Source organism: Equus caballus, chromosome 5 (genome assembly GCF_041296265.1).
Source record: "Equus caballus isolate H_3958 breed thoroughbred chromosome 5, TB-T2T, whole genome shotgun sequence".
Lineage (NCBI taxonomy): Eukaryota > Metazoa > Chordata > Mammalia > Perissodactyla > Equidae > Equus > Equus caballus.
Window position 1 is genome coordinate 45770852 of NC_091688.1, and position 15294 is coordinate 45786145.

Sequence of the window (15294 nt, forward strand, 5' to 3'; positions counted from 1 at the left end):
TCAATTTTCTAGTCTTGAGGTGGATAATTCTAAAATATCTATGCTCCACTCCTCCTGTTTAGAAATGGAGGAGTTCAGGGAGTACTGAGGGGATAGGAAAGTGGACTGTAATATTTGTTTTTTAAATAGGCCTAATGAGCACAATTGAGCCAAAACCATTTTGAATATGCAGACCAGGTGCCACCACGTTAGGAATCTGAATTAAAATTCAGGATTTCTTGGTTCAACAGTGGCTGGCCCCCTTTTGTGTTGGTCATAAAGAGTATTTATTAACTGGCTCTTCTTACTTGAAACAGGCCACATTCTCCTAATATTAATTTATTCATTCAACGAATATGGAAGACTTACTATGTGTCAGGCAAGGCTTATATTTTCACAGCCATAGCTCACTGCAAATCACATAGCACATTTGTGAGTTCTGCCTTATATAATATAGTTGTATGTATTTTACTAAAGTATAAGAACCTTGATGCCTGGAATTCTGTCTTGTTCATTTTTGTGTCCCCAATATCAATGAGCACAGTGCCTTTCACACAGTAGAGACTCCATAAATATTTGTTGAATTATTCTGTAAAGCTGTTAAAAGGTATTACCAAAAAAAAGCACTGCATAACTTTTTTTGATTGTGCTAAGTCTAAAGCAGATATGTCAATAGGGTATCATCATTACGCAAATAAATATTGAGTGTTTATAGAGAAGGGTATGTTCACTTGAGTTAAGGAAGGAGAGTGCATAACTGGGTGGACACTCGTCTGGAAGAAGGATTGTTAATTCTCTTCCGGTCAGTCCGGAATAATTGCCTACAGTAACTAGAATTTCAGTCTTCTCATTCTTAAGTATTTTCATCCCTCTCACCTTTCTAGAATTGCCCTGCCTCTTTCTGCTTCTTCCCAAAGGGCTGTAGCCTACTGACTCTATCTCAAAGTCTCAAGAGTCCACTGTGTACCCCTCCGGCTCTGGTTCAAGAACTCTCCAAACCGGAGACTTTAGGAACACGGGCCAGGAAAACACGGGGTCACGCGCGGGGCAGGCGCCAAACTGGCCGCGGCAAAGGGAGCGGCGCTGAGGGCGGGGCTGCTACGGGCGGGGCGGGGCGGGGCGGGGCGGGAGGAGGCCCGGGGGCGGCTTGGGTGTCACCACCAACCCGCTCCGGCCGGAAACTGGCACTTGTTTCCGGCCGGACGGCCGAAAGCCACTGATCCTGAACCAGCAGCCGGAGTCGGAGTGGCGACCGGGTGTGGAGCAGGCAAAAAGCCACTGGGGCAGGCCAGTCCCGATCAGTCCCATCTGGCTCCAGCTCCTGATCCGGTGCGGAGCAGCAGCCGCGGTCGCAGTCTCCGCCACCGCCTCCGCCTCCATCGTCGTCGGGGGAGGGGCCGGCCGGACCCCGGGGTCACAGCCGAGGAATGAGGAGAGGCGGCCGGGCCCCGAGCTCCGCCCCGGCCTAGGGCCTTGCCCCGGGAGCCGCGAGGGTAACGGAGCCCCCCGCCCTGTCACCTTCACCCGTCTGCTCCCGCTCCTGTCGCCTTTTCAGACTCCCAAACTCTGACCCTCTGCTCTCCACTGTCCCCTTCTCCTTTCTGATTGTATTTCACCGGGAGCCATCGCCTCTCGGCACCCCCTTCTCGCCGTGTTGCTTGCTTCATCCCAACCTTTCCCCGGTTACTCCTCCCCTTCACCTGCGCCCCGCGGCCCCAGCCCCTCGCCCCGGTTCCTGGCCTCCCTTCCTGAGCGGTGCCGGGCAGTTTGGACGGTCCTCCCTGTGAGCTAGACTTTCGGGGAGGGATGGTGGATAGGAGTGCAGGTTGCTACCCTCATAGTAGGATAAAGTTCATTTTAAAGTCTCAGTATAAAGTAAAATGAAAACAAGTTCGTGCTCCCCCATTGATAGCCAAACTGAGGTGCGTCCAGTAATGGAGGAAGGGAGCGAAAAAGAAGTGTGTGTGTGAGTGTGTGAGTGAGTGTGTGATTCTAGGGCAGGCTTATGAACTTTAGAAAAAAAAAAGTTGCCATGAGCCGATGGAAACTTTAGAAGCCGATGATGAGTAAGCCGGGGGCTGCGTGATCTCACTCCTCTTCTCATAATTACTAGGTTAACGGTGTGGCTCCGGTCGGGATGGAATGGGATTTGTTTACTGGGCCGGCGTATTTTTAGCTTGTCGGCTCACAAGGACCAGCGCTCTGAGAGTCACTCTCTCTCTCCCCGCCCCCCGCTCCTACCCCGTCTCTCCCCGCCCGTACCTCCCTGTCTAGGTCACTCCTCCGGGCACAACACAGATATAAAAATTAAGTTGAAAGAAGCTGACTGGTGATATTTTCTATAAGAGATTCTCCTCACACTGTTCAGGGAGTTTTCTTTTCATGAATGCGAATGCAAGAATTAGCAGGACTTTGACTTGTAGTTTCCTTATCTTTTATAAGTATATAAAATGCTTTCTAGAAAATCAGAAGCTGGTAATTTTTCTGTCTTTGGCTTCTCTTACTGTTTGTTTAGATCTTTGAGAAGGCTGGATCCCTGTGTCTTTCAGAACCTATTTCTGAAGTGGGAAAGGACAAAGTAGAGAGAAGAGGTAGTGGTGAGGTTAGTCCAAGAGGGCAGCTAATACTAAATTTGAAAACATTTTCTATACTATATAACTTTAAAAGCAGTCAGAAAATTTCCTTCCTAGTAAATGAGGTTGCATTCTTGATGGGATGGAGAAGACTGCAGGGACTTATGCCGAGTGGCTAGGGAGAATCAGACTTGTAATTAAACATTTGCTGTGCATAATTTACAAATGAATACATTATAGGCAAACAATTATACTCTTTGTCCTCATTGTTTTTCCAAGCAGTTCTTTTAAAGTTTAGTAGCCAACCTGCTGTGCTAGTCTACTGATATTTTGAAGGCTGAACAGAAATGTAAAATAAATGAAATTGATGTTGCTCATCTGGAAGCTGAATACCAGTCTGTTCTAATTTCCACGAGCTGCCCGGCCTGCCTCCGAGCGCCTCCCCAAGTGGCCAGTCACTATGTACTTAGAGATTGCAAATGAATACAAATATTAGCTCATGCTAGGAATAATTGAGAGGGTAAATATGCTGAAAAGATATTCCAAAACTGAAATAGATTATTTTTCTATTTTTTCCATTTTGGATTATCAGCACCTTTCTGCCGATAATTATCCATTAACATGAATAATTTAGAGTTGAACAGATATCCACTTTGGACATTGCGCATTCAAGCAGAAAGGAAAGATGGAAGGAAGATAGTTCCCAAACTATTACCAATTTTTTTTGTTGTTGCCTCGTTTGACTTATCCCTTTCATTTAATGCCAGGCTTCCTTGTGAAAATAAATAAATAAATAAATAAACCTTTTCCAAAGAAAGGGCTGTCTCCTGACTTGTATAAGGCAGGCTGACCAGTAATGAGTGCTGGTTGTTAACTGGACTTTGGTGGAGATATGTCACCCACAACTTGGAAATTTTCCTGAAGCCTTATTTCCTTAGTCTCTTTCTTTTGGGACTCCTATTGAAAAAAAATTTAATTTGGAGGGTAAAATCTAATTTTTAAAAATCACGCACACCCTCCCAGAGTCTGTTGACTATCAGTAATTGTTTTAATTTGTGATGATATTAGTGATGATATCTGGTAAATTCTATTTATATCTGTATTCAACTTTCCCCAGCTGAACTACATATGTTGTTCCAGGGGTGGTGATTGAAGGAACTGACTAAACCTAGGGACAAATGGAGGGCAGCCCAAGAACCCACCACTGTTCCCAGTTCTCAGAAGGCTTTGTTTGGAATTTTGAGATTCAAGATACGTAACCAAGTGACTTATGATGGAATAACTCAGTATTAAAAATAAGTTTTCAGATTGTTACGCGGGCACTGAGTGATGCTTGTTAAAGTTTTAGAGCTCCTGAGTGTCTCAAGCATGCTAAGGATGCTGGCAGAAGACATAGTAAGGGAGCACCTCTCTTCTTGCCCCAAACATTCATCCCATTGACGGAAAAATCTTGAAACAATGCTTTGAAGTGTGACTTCAGCAGCATCTTTCTTATGGGAACTTCAGAGCTGTGGAGTTGAAGACTGTGGAATCTTCTCAACAGCCCCTGATAAATTCAGATAATTAAAATCTGTGTGACTGGAATGTAAATGCAGGGCAGTTTTATCATGAATGCCTGAATTCAGTTGATTTTTTTAATATGGTGGAAGAAGGGAGTTGATTTTTTTTAAGCAAGAAATCCTTGCTGAATACTGAGTGCACGCTCCTGTGAATAAAGCAGTCTCCAAGCTCCAGTGACAGGCTTTTGGGAGGTAGAAAAGATGTAAAGACGGGTATCTTTGCCCTTGGTACAGGCATGGGGCTGAGGAGGTTGGTATATAGATGGGAAGGCAGACTATTTGAAGCTTTAACATTTAGGAAGCAACATATGAAGAAGACCAAGTTTAACTTGCTGCAAATGGAGTATGTAAAGACTAGAAAACTTGAAGTGACAAAGTAGGAATGAGGTAAATTAGGGAAGATTTTTGAGTCAGTAAAATTTGAAAGCAGGGCTGTGAATTAGAATCATAAAGAGGCTTGGACTATGGAGTTGGATGGACTTTGGTTCAAATCTTGGTTCTACTTTTTACTATGTGGCCTTGGACAGTTTACTTATCCATCCTTTTCTATAAAATATGTGTGAGCATTCAAGTAAATGAGTAGTTGTTCTGTGTTAGGAGTAAAAGAAAAGAAAAGATTTCTGGGCAGAAAGTATAGAATGTACTGTGTGCAATGATGGTATGAATGACTAAGCTGTGTTTGTAGGGGGAATAAATGCGAGTGACTGGAGAGAATGTGGGTTGGTCAAGTCATGGGTAGAGCAGGCAAGAGGGTGGAGGGGACTCAGAGGCCAGACTGTTGGGTGTTGATGGAAGGGTCAATAGAGTCATTGTAGGTCCTTGAACAAAGGATGGATTTAATGAGAAGTATTGAGCCCTCTGGTCCAGGAACTTAGGGACAAGGAGTCAGGCAGGCACCGGTACATTGTGACTCTTCTGGACCGTCCTGGCCTAAAGGAGACAGCCAGGAGACATAAGATTCCTTGTAGTTTTTGTATTCACACACCTTACTATGCTGAGCTCTGCTTGTGCCTGTCTCACATTGTACCAACCTGTGGGGAAGTGTCAAGACTGTGACTGGATTCCCTTCAAGAACTTATGGTAAGGACAGTGTCATGTTTTAAGTGCATTTAATTTTCAGTTATCTCTGCTGTAATAGGGAGCACTAGTTTAGGTAATTCAGCATTAATAGAGAAATTTCTTGGTTTGAAAGTGCATTATTTTTAGACCAGATTTATTTTAGTGTTTTCGGGATCATTCTGATGTTGAAATGAATTTGTGTATCTAAGCCTGTATTACCTGATGGTGAGGAGAGTATACTGATGGCAAAGAGCAGTCAATCTTGAATTAAAGATTTTGCCACAGAAATCCATAAAATGAATAATCCATTTAGTGGGTAATTAAGGCTGGACTATACTGAGTATGTTAATGAAGACCAGTTTCTTTTCATTATCTGTGTGGGTCCAGTGTGGCCTCTCAGGCTGTCTGCCTTATGCTGAAGAGTGGTTAGTACATGATGCCTATGTTGCAGCCTGAATGAGCCTTCACTCACGGTATCTGGAGGAATCCTCCTGTGTGATGTTGTATCGTTGAAGATTAAGCTGGCTTTTCAAAGGTCTTGAGATTTGTAGAGGCTCTTCCAGATATCAGCACCACTGAAAAGCTGTCAGATTTTTCCTCCTAAAGTAAAACTTGTTTGAAAATATGGCCAATGGGAAAAAAAAAAGAGGAATGAGGAGAAGTGTCCACATTTAAGAAGTAAACAAACAGAAATCACACAGCTGTTCTTCCAGCCTTGCTCTTTCAGTTGACTTGCTTTCCTCCATCCCTGCCTACTCCCCACCTTCTCATAATCATTACCAAACTATGTGCTTGTGATGTCATGAGCACAGGATTATTATTTACTTCTTAAGTCAGGAGATTGTAGTATTTCTGAGCTGGGAGGCAGGGGTAGAAAAGTCAGTGATCCTAATTTATACAGTTTAGTTCAGGATTATTTTCAACTGTGTTTTTTAGGATTGTGTCTTATCTCTTTATTTCCTCTAAGGAATAGTTTTGGATAGGAGAAATTACTAAACTGTTATTTTTAGTGACCTGCTATGAGTTTAGTTCTATGCTAGGAGCTATGGAGGATTAGGAAAAATGACAATTTTGTGCCCTTGAAGAATTTACTGTCCAGTTAGGAGTAAGGAGAATAGGAAGGAGTGAATACCTATTGAGACTCTATTATGCCAGATGAATAAAATTTGGAAATGTGAAAGTCTATTAGCAGTTGCATAGTACAGACCTCATACCATAGATATTTTGAGAGAAGAGTAGTCAGGTAGTTATGAATGATGTCACAGAGGAATTGTAACTTATTCCAGATCTTGAAAAAGATATCAAATTGTATTAGGTACAAGGGATGAGGATGAAGCAAATAAAAAAATCGTTTCACTTTGGAGCTGAGAGGGATCAAGCAAAAGCCTGGAAACAGGACTGTCCCTGGTATGTTCTGGGGCAGTGGTGAACTGACCGAGTAGCCGTGAGTAGTGGTGACTTGAAGGTTAGGCGGGGTCTCAAAAGCCAGTTATAAGTTTAGATTGTAAATCATAGAAAGGAGGGAACCACTGAGAATTTTTGATTAGGATAATAATATGATGATAGTGGGAAACAGATTGGCTTGGAGGGAAGGGAGATTGGCACCTGGGGCGTGTGAGGTGATGAGCCCTGAGCTAAGGTTGTGGAGGGTGAGATAAGGAGAGGAAAGAGTAAGAAACAGATTGTAAAGGAGGAATTGAAATCAGCGAGGACTGGATGTGGAAGATGAAGGAGAGTGATCAAGTATGACTATGACATCTTAAGCCTGGGTTTCTGAGACATTGACTGAGATGAAGAAGTTAGAAGTTTTCCTCATTTTTTAGGGGCACATGATGAGTTCAATTTGAGATGTATTGGATTTAAAGTGGCAATGGAATGACCAAGTGAAAGCTGTTCCAGTTGTTAGAGATGAGCCTAAAGCTGGCATCGAGGTAGGGGTTAATATGTCTGGAAGTGCGGTTTTGTAGTTCATCAGCATAGATGTGGTAGCTGTAGCCAAGAGAATGAATAAGCTCTCTGAAGACTAGAGTTTACGGAAAGAGCAGAAGGCCAAAGATAGTGGTATTGATAAATACTAACTATTCTCTACTCTTCAGGCCATCTTACTTGAGTTCTTCCTTCTTTCCTCTTTTCTGTTCCTCTGCTCCCTACTCCATCAAATATTCATTGAACGCCTCTTATCTTGTAAGCACTGTCTTAGGCACTGAGGAAACAGATGAGTCAGACAAAGTCTTACCTACAAGGAGTTTATGAGTCTAGTGGAAGGAGACAGATGTGTAAGTATGTAGATAGAATGAAGTGTGATAGATGCTGCAATAGAAATATGTAAGGGGCCTAAAGATCAAGTCTGCCTTGGACATACAGGGGTTGGGAAGTGCCGCCCAGAGGAGATGACAGCTGAGCCGAGTCTTGAAAGATGAATTAAGGATGTACCCTGCCGATGACAGGGAGAAGAACAGTCCGGGCTGAGAAAACAGCATGAGCAAAAGCCTAAAGGAATGCAACAGCCAGGCTTCTTCAGGTAACTTTTAAGTAACCAATATTGCTGGAGGACAGCGTTGGAGGGCAGGGATGAGTCTGGAGAAGTAGGTAAGGCCGATCCTGGACAGCTTTATCTTGTGCTGCAGTAAATAAGGAGCTGTTTAAGCATCGGTGATAAAGTAAGTTTCATGTTCTAGAAAGATTATTTTGTCAGTGGTGTATAGGGTGGATTAGAGAGGAACAAAGCAAAAAGCTTTTTAAATAACTTTATTATACTCGACCAGTAACACATTTGTTGTTGAGTGACCATCTTTGTAGAATCATGGAAGCAGAGAGCTAGAGGGACTGTTATTATGCTTAGTTTCTCACATTCATTTTCACATGGAATACCTGAGATTTACTCAGGATCACAGAAGTAGTTTAGTGATAGCTTGGTTTGGAATTCAGTCTTCAGTGGCTGTAATGTGGTAGGTGATTAATAAATGTTAGCTCGCCGCTCTAATTCCCTCACAAGTCCCGTTCCAGTATTTGTTACATTCTGCCACGTTCCATCATGCTGGAAGACAGAGGAACTTCTGTCCTTCCATTCCTTTTTCCCAGGTCTGTCTGAGGAAGATCTGCCCTGAGAGAACCTTGAGGAAAAGGGACTTTTGACCTGGGGCAGTTGGGTGCCCTGGAGTGGAGTAAATACGCTGTTAGGATTAGTCAGCTGTAATGATTCAGATGTAAAAGAATGTCAAGGTACTTGTTTTATGGAGTGTGCAGATGTATTTATCTCTCCTGCTAAGTTTCCATCAAGTTGTTTTCTTTTAAACTTAGATTGAAGTTGTGCCAATGAAACTTTGGTAAAAGAAGCTATGATAAATTGGGCACCAACAAAAATGTATTTACCTAAAAAAACAAGATTTGTCATTATACTTGGATTCTAAATCTTTCTTGGGAGTGTTTTTAATTTCACTGGATTTTTGTGAAGGGAAATTGTTTGGGTTTAAATTGCTAAGTGAGAGTTTGGATTTTTTGTTTTACTCATTTTTGCTGGAGAAGAGCAGAAAAAGAGGATAGATGACATGTTAGAGGTCCTTAGATTCCCCTGGGGAGAGCTGGGACACAAGGGGATGTGGAAGGATGGACACCTTCCATTGATAAGTCTTCCTCAGAACTGAGTTGTGATTTCTTTACTCTTGTAACTGGGTTTGTGAACATCTCCAGAAAAGGGCCTTAGTTTGGAAACTGTCCACTTTAGCAGAGCTGCCAATTCTTAATTCTTTCTCAAGTGGGCAAGGGTACATTTTGTTTTTGTTTGTGAGTGTTTGGGAAGAAGGGGGAGAGAAGAGGCACAGACTAGCTACTCACAGTGAGTCTTTATCTGAGTTCCTGTGTAACTGGAAGTTTCCTTGGCTTTCTTTTTGGAGAGATGACTTGGTTACCCTGGCATTTATGTTATGTGGGAAGGTGGTTCTCACTCCCCTCAGATATCTGATTTAGGATGGTGATAAAAACTTCCTTCTTGTCCGTATTTGTCCGCCCCCCGCCACTCTGTTCTAAGTCCATTTTGTGCACGTTATGTGAAGAATATGAAGGATCTTCTTGAGTCTAAAACTGAGCTAATCAAGTGTTCCCTTAAAGTTTAGGTGAACCATCCTGCTCCTGACGACCGTTGTTTTACTGACTCCACTGTTCTTCCAGTCACTTGGCTCTTTCTTAATTTTATAATTTTGAATAATGAGGTACTTTAAATATTGAGAAAAGTTCAAGGAAGAAACCCTAACACAGTCTTGAGCCCACAACCGAAATTTAATGGATATTGACATTTTTGTCATATTTATTTTAGATCTCTCACTCTCTTTAAGATCTAAAATGTTAGCTATAGCTAAAGTCTTACTCTGCATCCTTTCCCCCTTCCTCTTTCTTGGGAATTGACTACTGGCCTGTTTGGTATATATCATTCCATTTCATGTTTTATATATATATTTTTTTACATATTATGTATACACAAACGACATGCAGTTTTGTTTTGAAATCTTACATAAATAGAATCATACTGTATGTATCCTTTTGCAACTTTTTCTCTCAACATTGTTTTTCAGATGTGTCTATATGTAGATCTAGTTCATTTAATCGCTTAATCTTTAAGCCTGTTTCCTCCGTTGCCCTCCCTGCTTGCCCTGTTAAAAAATGCTACCGAGGGGCCGGCCCCATGGCCCAGTGGTTAAGTTCTCGCGCTCTGCTCCCGCAGCCCAGGGTTGCACTGGTTCAGATCCTGGGTGCGGACATGGCACAGCTCATCAGGCCTTGCTGAGGCGGTGTCCCACATGCCACAACTAGAAGGACCCACAACTAAAATATGCAACTATGTATTTGGGGAGAAAAAGCAGAAAAAAAAAAAAACCCAAAAGCCAAGATTGGCAACAGTTGTTAGCTCAGGTGCCAATCTTTAAAAAAAACAAAAAAAATCCTACCCATCAAAGTCCCCGTTTAAACCATATCTTCCACGAAAACTTTCCTGATTTTTTTTTTTCTTCAGCAGGATATGATCTTTCCCACTTCTGAATCCTCCCATCATCTTTTTGGTACTTGTCTGGTGGTAGTTGTATATTCTTGTATTTTAGTTCCTTTGTACCTTTGACGGGCCTTCTACTACACTGCAAGGTCCTTGAAAGGCAGATAAGTAGTCTCTTTTATCTTTGTATCCTTCTTGGGCTTTGCCACAATAACCTACACATAGTAGGCATTTAGTAACTGTTAGTGACTAAGTGGTTCATCAATGAGTAAAAAAATAAAGACAATCCTTTGCGTTGATGAACTGTTAATTTTGAGCATTATAGTGGCCCCCATAAGAAATAAAGCTTATAAAGAAACATTCAGCACTGGAAATTACATAAAAATGCATAATGGTGAGAGCAGTCAAGAGTAACTTCCTGCAGGAGATGAGAACAAACATTCCCTGAGAAATGAAATGGGAATTGATTGGTGATATCATCCCAATGAGGAAACTCCTGGGAATTGATCCTGATGGCGTTTGAGGCAGTGTGTTCCTGTGGCCAGACTCATTTCACCAGCTATCAAATTCTGCTCTTGTCATCAAGGTCTTGACACCTTCACTGGAGATGGGATATTGGCATTGAGAAAAAGCAGCCAATCTGTTTACTTAATAAACACTGCTGAGAACCAGGAATTCTTTGGGCCCTAAAGAAAAAAGCTTAATACACACATTTGTACATATATATGTACATATATATATATTTTGTGTGTGTGTGAGGAAGATTGGTCCTGAGCTAACATCTGTTGCCAATCTTCTTCTTTTTGCCTGAGGAAGACTGTCGCTGAGCTAACATCTGTGCCAGTCGTCCTCTATTTTACATGGTGTGCTGCCACAGCGTGGCTTGATGAGCGGTGCTAGGTCTGCGCCCAGGATGAGAACCTGCGAACCGTGGGTAGCCAGAGTGGAGCGTGCAAACTTAACTGCTGTGCCACTGGGCCGGCCCTGTACATGTGCTTTTGATGACAGCTTCCTTTTTTATTGATGAGACTAGATTATTTATTTTGAAGTTTTTAATTCTGGAATGTGTAGTCTCAATATAACATCATTTTGGCCTCACAGAAACTCTTCCCTCCCCTGCCAAGAAGAAATTAAATATTAAGTTGAACTGTATGAAATTGCAATTTTGCAGGTAAAAGCAGTCAAGTATCAGCAATTTTGTATGGTTAAACCTAATATGTCAGGTCTTGATTTCCCATTGGGTTTCTGAAGAACATTATCGTGGACCTTTTTGAAGTAGATAATCCAAAATCCATTTGTAATTCTAAAACGCATTTCTGAACTTTAATTTGCAACTGATTTTCTTTTGTAGTTATCTTTAGCTCAAATTTTTGATAAAATGTTTTTATTTCTCAGCGCACATTTAGTATATTTGGGAAGAGGTGGGGAATGTGTAAGGGTTGTAGGCTAGAGCAAGCTCTGGGAAATAAGCCTGAGATGAAAACTTTTGCTGTCAATAGCTACATATAATTGATCAAGTTGGCTTTAATGAGCTTCCAATTCCTTTGACTCCCCCCTTCCCCACCGCCCCTTTACTGCCCCTCCCATGTCTCCCCTCTAGTCTTAAGAGGGAGATGTGGTGGTGGGGAAAACCATGGAAGAGAAGATTGCCTGTGACCCTTAATTTTATTTGGAGACTTAACAGGGAAGAGAGCAAGAGCCCTGGCTCCTGCACCAGACTCTTACCTGTGGTTCTCCAAACAGTTTTTAGGATAAGGGTGGCGGGGGGGTGGATGCAGAAGTCAGAGGAAAGAGCAAAGAAACAGAATAGATAGCGTGAGTTAGCAGATATCGTAGAATAGGATTGAGGAACAGGAATGGAGAAAAGGGGATAGGTGTAAACACTTAAAGAGGTTCTCATCCTTCAAAACCTGGCTTAGAATCCTTTATAAACCTTGTACCTTAACTATATCAAAGTTGTATCCAGGCTGCATACCTACTTGGGAAACATCATATTTAGACTTCAGCTTTGGAAGTATCAGTTTTGTGTTCTAAAATAGTTCTTTGAAAAGTCTGGGTCATTTTAAATGAGATGGTCTACTAGTGTCTTTTGAATCATTAATAGCTGACGTCAAAGGAAAAGAAGAGAATTCCTCTGAGGCTTTAGTGTTAGTAAGTCTTGATATTTACGTAAAGATAGTCCCATGTGAAGAATTGAGGCAAGACAGTGGAAAAATGTAATGCTTGTAACAAAAATATTTTAGACCGCAAGTTCTCATCTGCTTTAAAAATTTACCTGCACATATGAGTTCCTTTATGAGTATTTGTTTTGTCTTCTGTGAACTGGGAGCTCACCTGGCTGAGTGTTAGACTATTCATTTTCTGAAAATTTCCATCAGTACTAAGGACAAGATTATCTGCTATGAAGAATACTTGGTCTCTGTTTACTGACCAGGGATAGAGACTTCCCATACTCCTTCTCAGAATTCTGAAAATAGAATTTGAGAGTTAGACTTAAGATTTGCTGTATCCTAGCTTCTTTGGTTGCCTAAAATAAATTCCTAGCTATTTGGCACAAGGTGACCTCTCATTTTAACAACATTAAATTCCTTCCCTCTCACATCATCTTGTAATTTTTTGTAATATACTAGTTCATTATGGAAATTAAGATGAAAAAAATCATCTACACAAATTTCCTTGATGTTTGCTGCCTGGTTGACACTATAAATTCCTTTCTACTGAACACCTGCTGTGTACTGGAATTTGGACAAGATGCTCTAAGGAGATGCCAAGGAAGTGTCACCCAGTAAATAAACTAAACAAATAGTGGGAGAATTGGCCCCTTGGGAATTTACATTCTGGGTTAAATAGGACATAGTTAGATAAACATAAGTACATATGTACAAACAAATATGAGAAACAAATACAGGCTATGTAGTAGTATGTGTACCATCATATAGCATTTTAGAACAGAAATGAAATTTACACATTGTCATCATTTTCTAGGTGAGGAAAATAAGGTCCGGAAGATTTAAATGACGTCCAAGGTGGTGGTTACCATCAACAGCAAACATTTTATTTGACATCTGCCCTCTGAAAAGTTAGGCCTCAGGTATAGAAAGAGTTAAAGTCATCAACTAATAATTAGCTATGAAGACTGAATATCTGCAAAAAAGACAAATAGTGTCAAGTGAGGAGTACAGTTGTATAGAGTTATATAAAAGTTTAGAGGGAGTGGTAGGGAAAAAGTCTTACCCTTAAGATAATCTAGGCCATAGAGATGAGAGAAGACCAAGTAAGTATAGAGGGGAAACATTCAGGGCAGGAGAACAGCGAGCTGAGCCCACCTTGTTTTGGGGGCAGGACAAGTAGACAGTGCGTCACATGGTGTTTCACCTAGGAGAGCAATGAGACTAATAAAGTTGGAGAGTTAGATATACTGGAGAGGGCCTTAAATCTCAGGGAGAGGAGTCTGGTTTATCTTTATAGTGAAAAATCCCCGAGCAGGAAACTGCATGTGTAAATTAGTATTTTAGGAAAATTGATTCAGCCGTGTGGTGTAAAATGGAGGAGGAGAGACCAGTTAGAGGGCTGTGTAATACTCCTGGGAAAGGAGTCTGCAGGGCTGATGATAATGGCGAAAGAAAAATGAATCGAATTTGGTGACTGCTTTTGTGGGAAAGGAATAGAGAAGAACAATGCACGTGATTTCAGTCTGGGTTGTAGCAGTAGGCGAGCTAGGTTTGGTTGGTTTCTGACACATCTGCTCTCCAAAGGGATGCCGTGGTGGAAACCTCTGCAGAGCACTGAGTCTAGCCCAACGTTCTCAGTTAATAGGGGATACAGAGAGTTTAAGTGACTGCTTCAAGACTGCATGCCTCATAAGCAGAAGCACTTGGTGTAGAGCCTATTCTATTGACTGTTTTTCAGTGCTCTTTCTGTTATATCATATTGCTTAAGAGGAGGTGGGTCAAGTGGTTAAAAACAGAGCAGACGCCTGGAAGTGAAATGGGAAGTTGAAGACCACATTATGATGAGGTTTAACCACAAGCTGTTTTCAGTTCTGCATAGGTTTTCCTTATATTTAGACACTAAATGTGTCTTCTTCTGTCTGTCCGGCTCATCATGCAACAGTGACCCGGGTTTCTTAGAGCATTTCTTCTGAGATTCAATTCTTCATAGTCAAGGAAAAAGATTTCTTCGGATTCTGGATTTAATGGAATGTGCTCTTCCACCCCGGCTTTTGAAGATGAAATAGTCCTTCCCTGTGCCTGTAGACAGATTGCTTTGGCTCCTAGCTGTAGGTGAAGTTGCCTCAAAAGCCCTGTTAGCCTTTCTGGAGTGAAGGGAGGAGGGGAGTTTTGGACCCACATCTTTCAAGCTTATTTACGCTATTTACTTACACAGAGTTTGTTACGTAAAAAGGCCGTAAATATTGTGAATCAATAGAGTATTTTTGCTAATGGAAAGTTTTTAGAGAATCGAATAGTCTTCTAAAAAATCCTTTATATTTGGCTTTTCAGTATATAGTCAGATATATTTAAGATGCAACTCATGCTGACCTCTTTTCTTTTCTGCCAGGCTTTTATGTATCTGGTAACAGATACCTGAAGACTCAAAATAGCATTTTCTGGATCAGCTAACATTTACTGTGTACCTACTCTAAGGGTCTGGCACTGTTAGTTAATTTCATCTGCCAAGATTAAATATTCCTGGACTTTTTTTCTTTTTTCTGCTTTATCTTCCCATACCCCCCCGTACATAGTTGTATATTTTTAGTTGCAGGTCCTTCTAGTTGTGGGATGTGGGACGCCGCCTCAACGTGGCCTGACAAGCAGTGCCATGTCAGCGCCCAGGATCCGAACCCTGGGCCACCGCAGCGGAGTGCGTGAACTCAACCACTTGGCCACGGAGCCGGCCCTATATTCCTGGATTTTCTGACTAGGTCCCTGGTAGTAATCATCTTCCCGGGCTTGGCTTCTGCAACTCTTATCCCATGCTAATCCTTGCCACGACTCTTCTGACTTCTGGCCTGGCTGGGGAGTAAAGGAAGAAAACTTTGCTATTAATAGTGAGACCCTACCCTGAGTTATACTAAGTTTTCTTTATATCACCTCATTTAATACTTATAACGGTTTCATAAGATAGATGTTCTTATACCTGT

The 15294-nt window shown here is 41.7% G+C and overlaps 1 protein-coding gene across 21 annotated transcripts in view; it reads left to right on the forward strand.

Annotated features, from left to right (window-relative positions):
* Positions 1 to 1105: 1105 nt before the first annotated feature.
* Positions 1106 to 15294, forward strand: part of OTUD7B (OTU deubiquitinase 7B) — a 55101-nt gene continuing 40912 nt past the window's right edge. For 2 of the 21 annotated variants that reach the window (XM_070268349.1, XM_070268353.1), the window contains exon 1: positions 1166 to 1472. Coding sequence is in view for 2 of the 21 variants with exons in the window: in XM_023641275.2 (XP_023497043.1) it covers positions 7649 to 7691 (43 nt within the window). In the remaining 19 variants the exon portion in view is untranslated. Of the gene's footprint in view, positions 5192 to 7534; positions 7692 to 14909; positions 15083 to 15294 lie in introns of those variants that run through there. The other 19 variants (XM_070268351.1, XM_070268363.1, XM_023641275.2 and 16 more) reach the window with 18 other exon arrangements.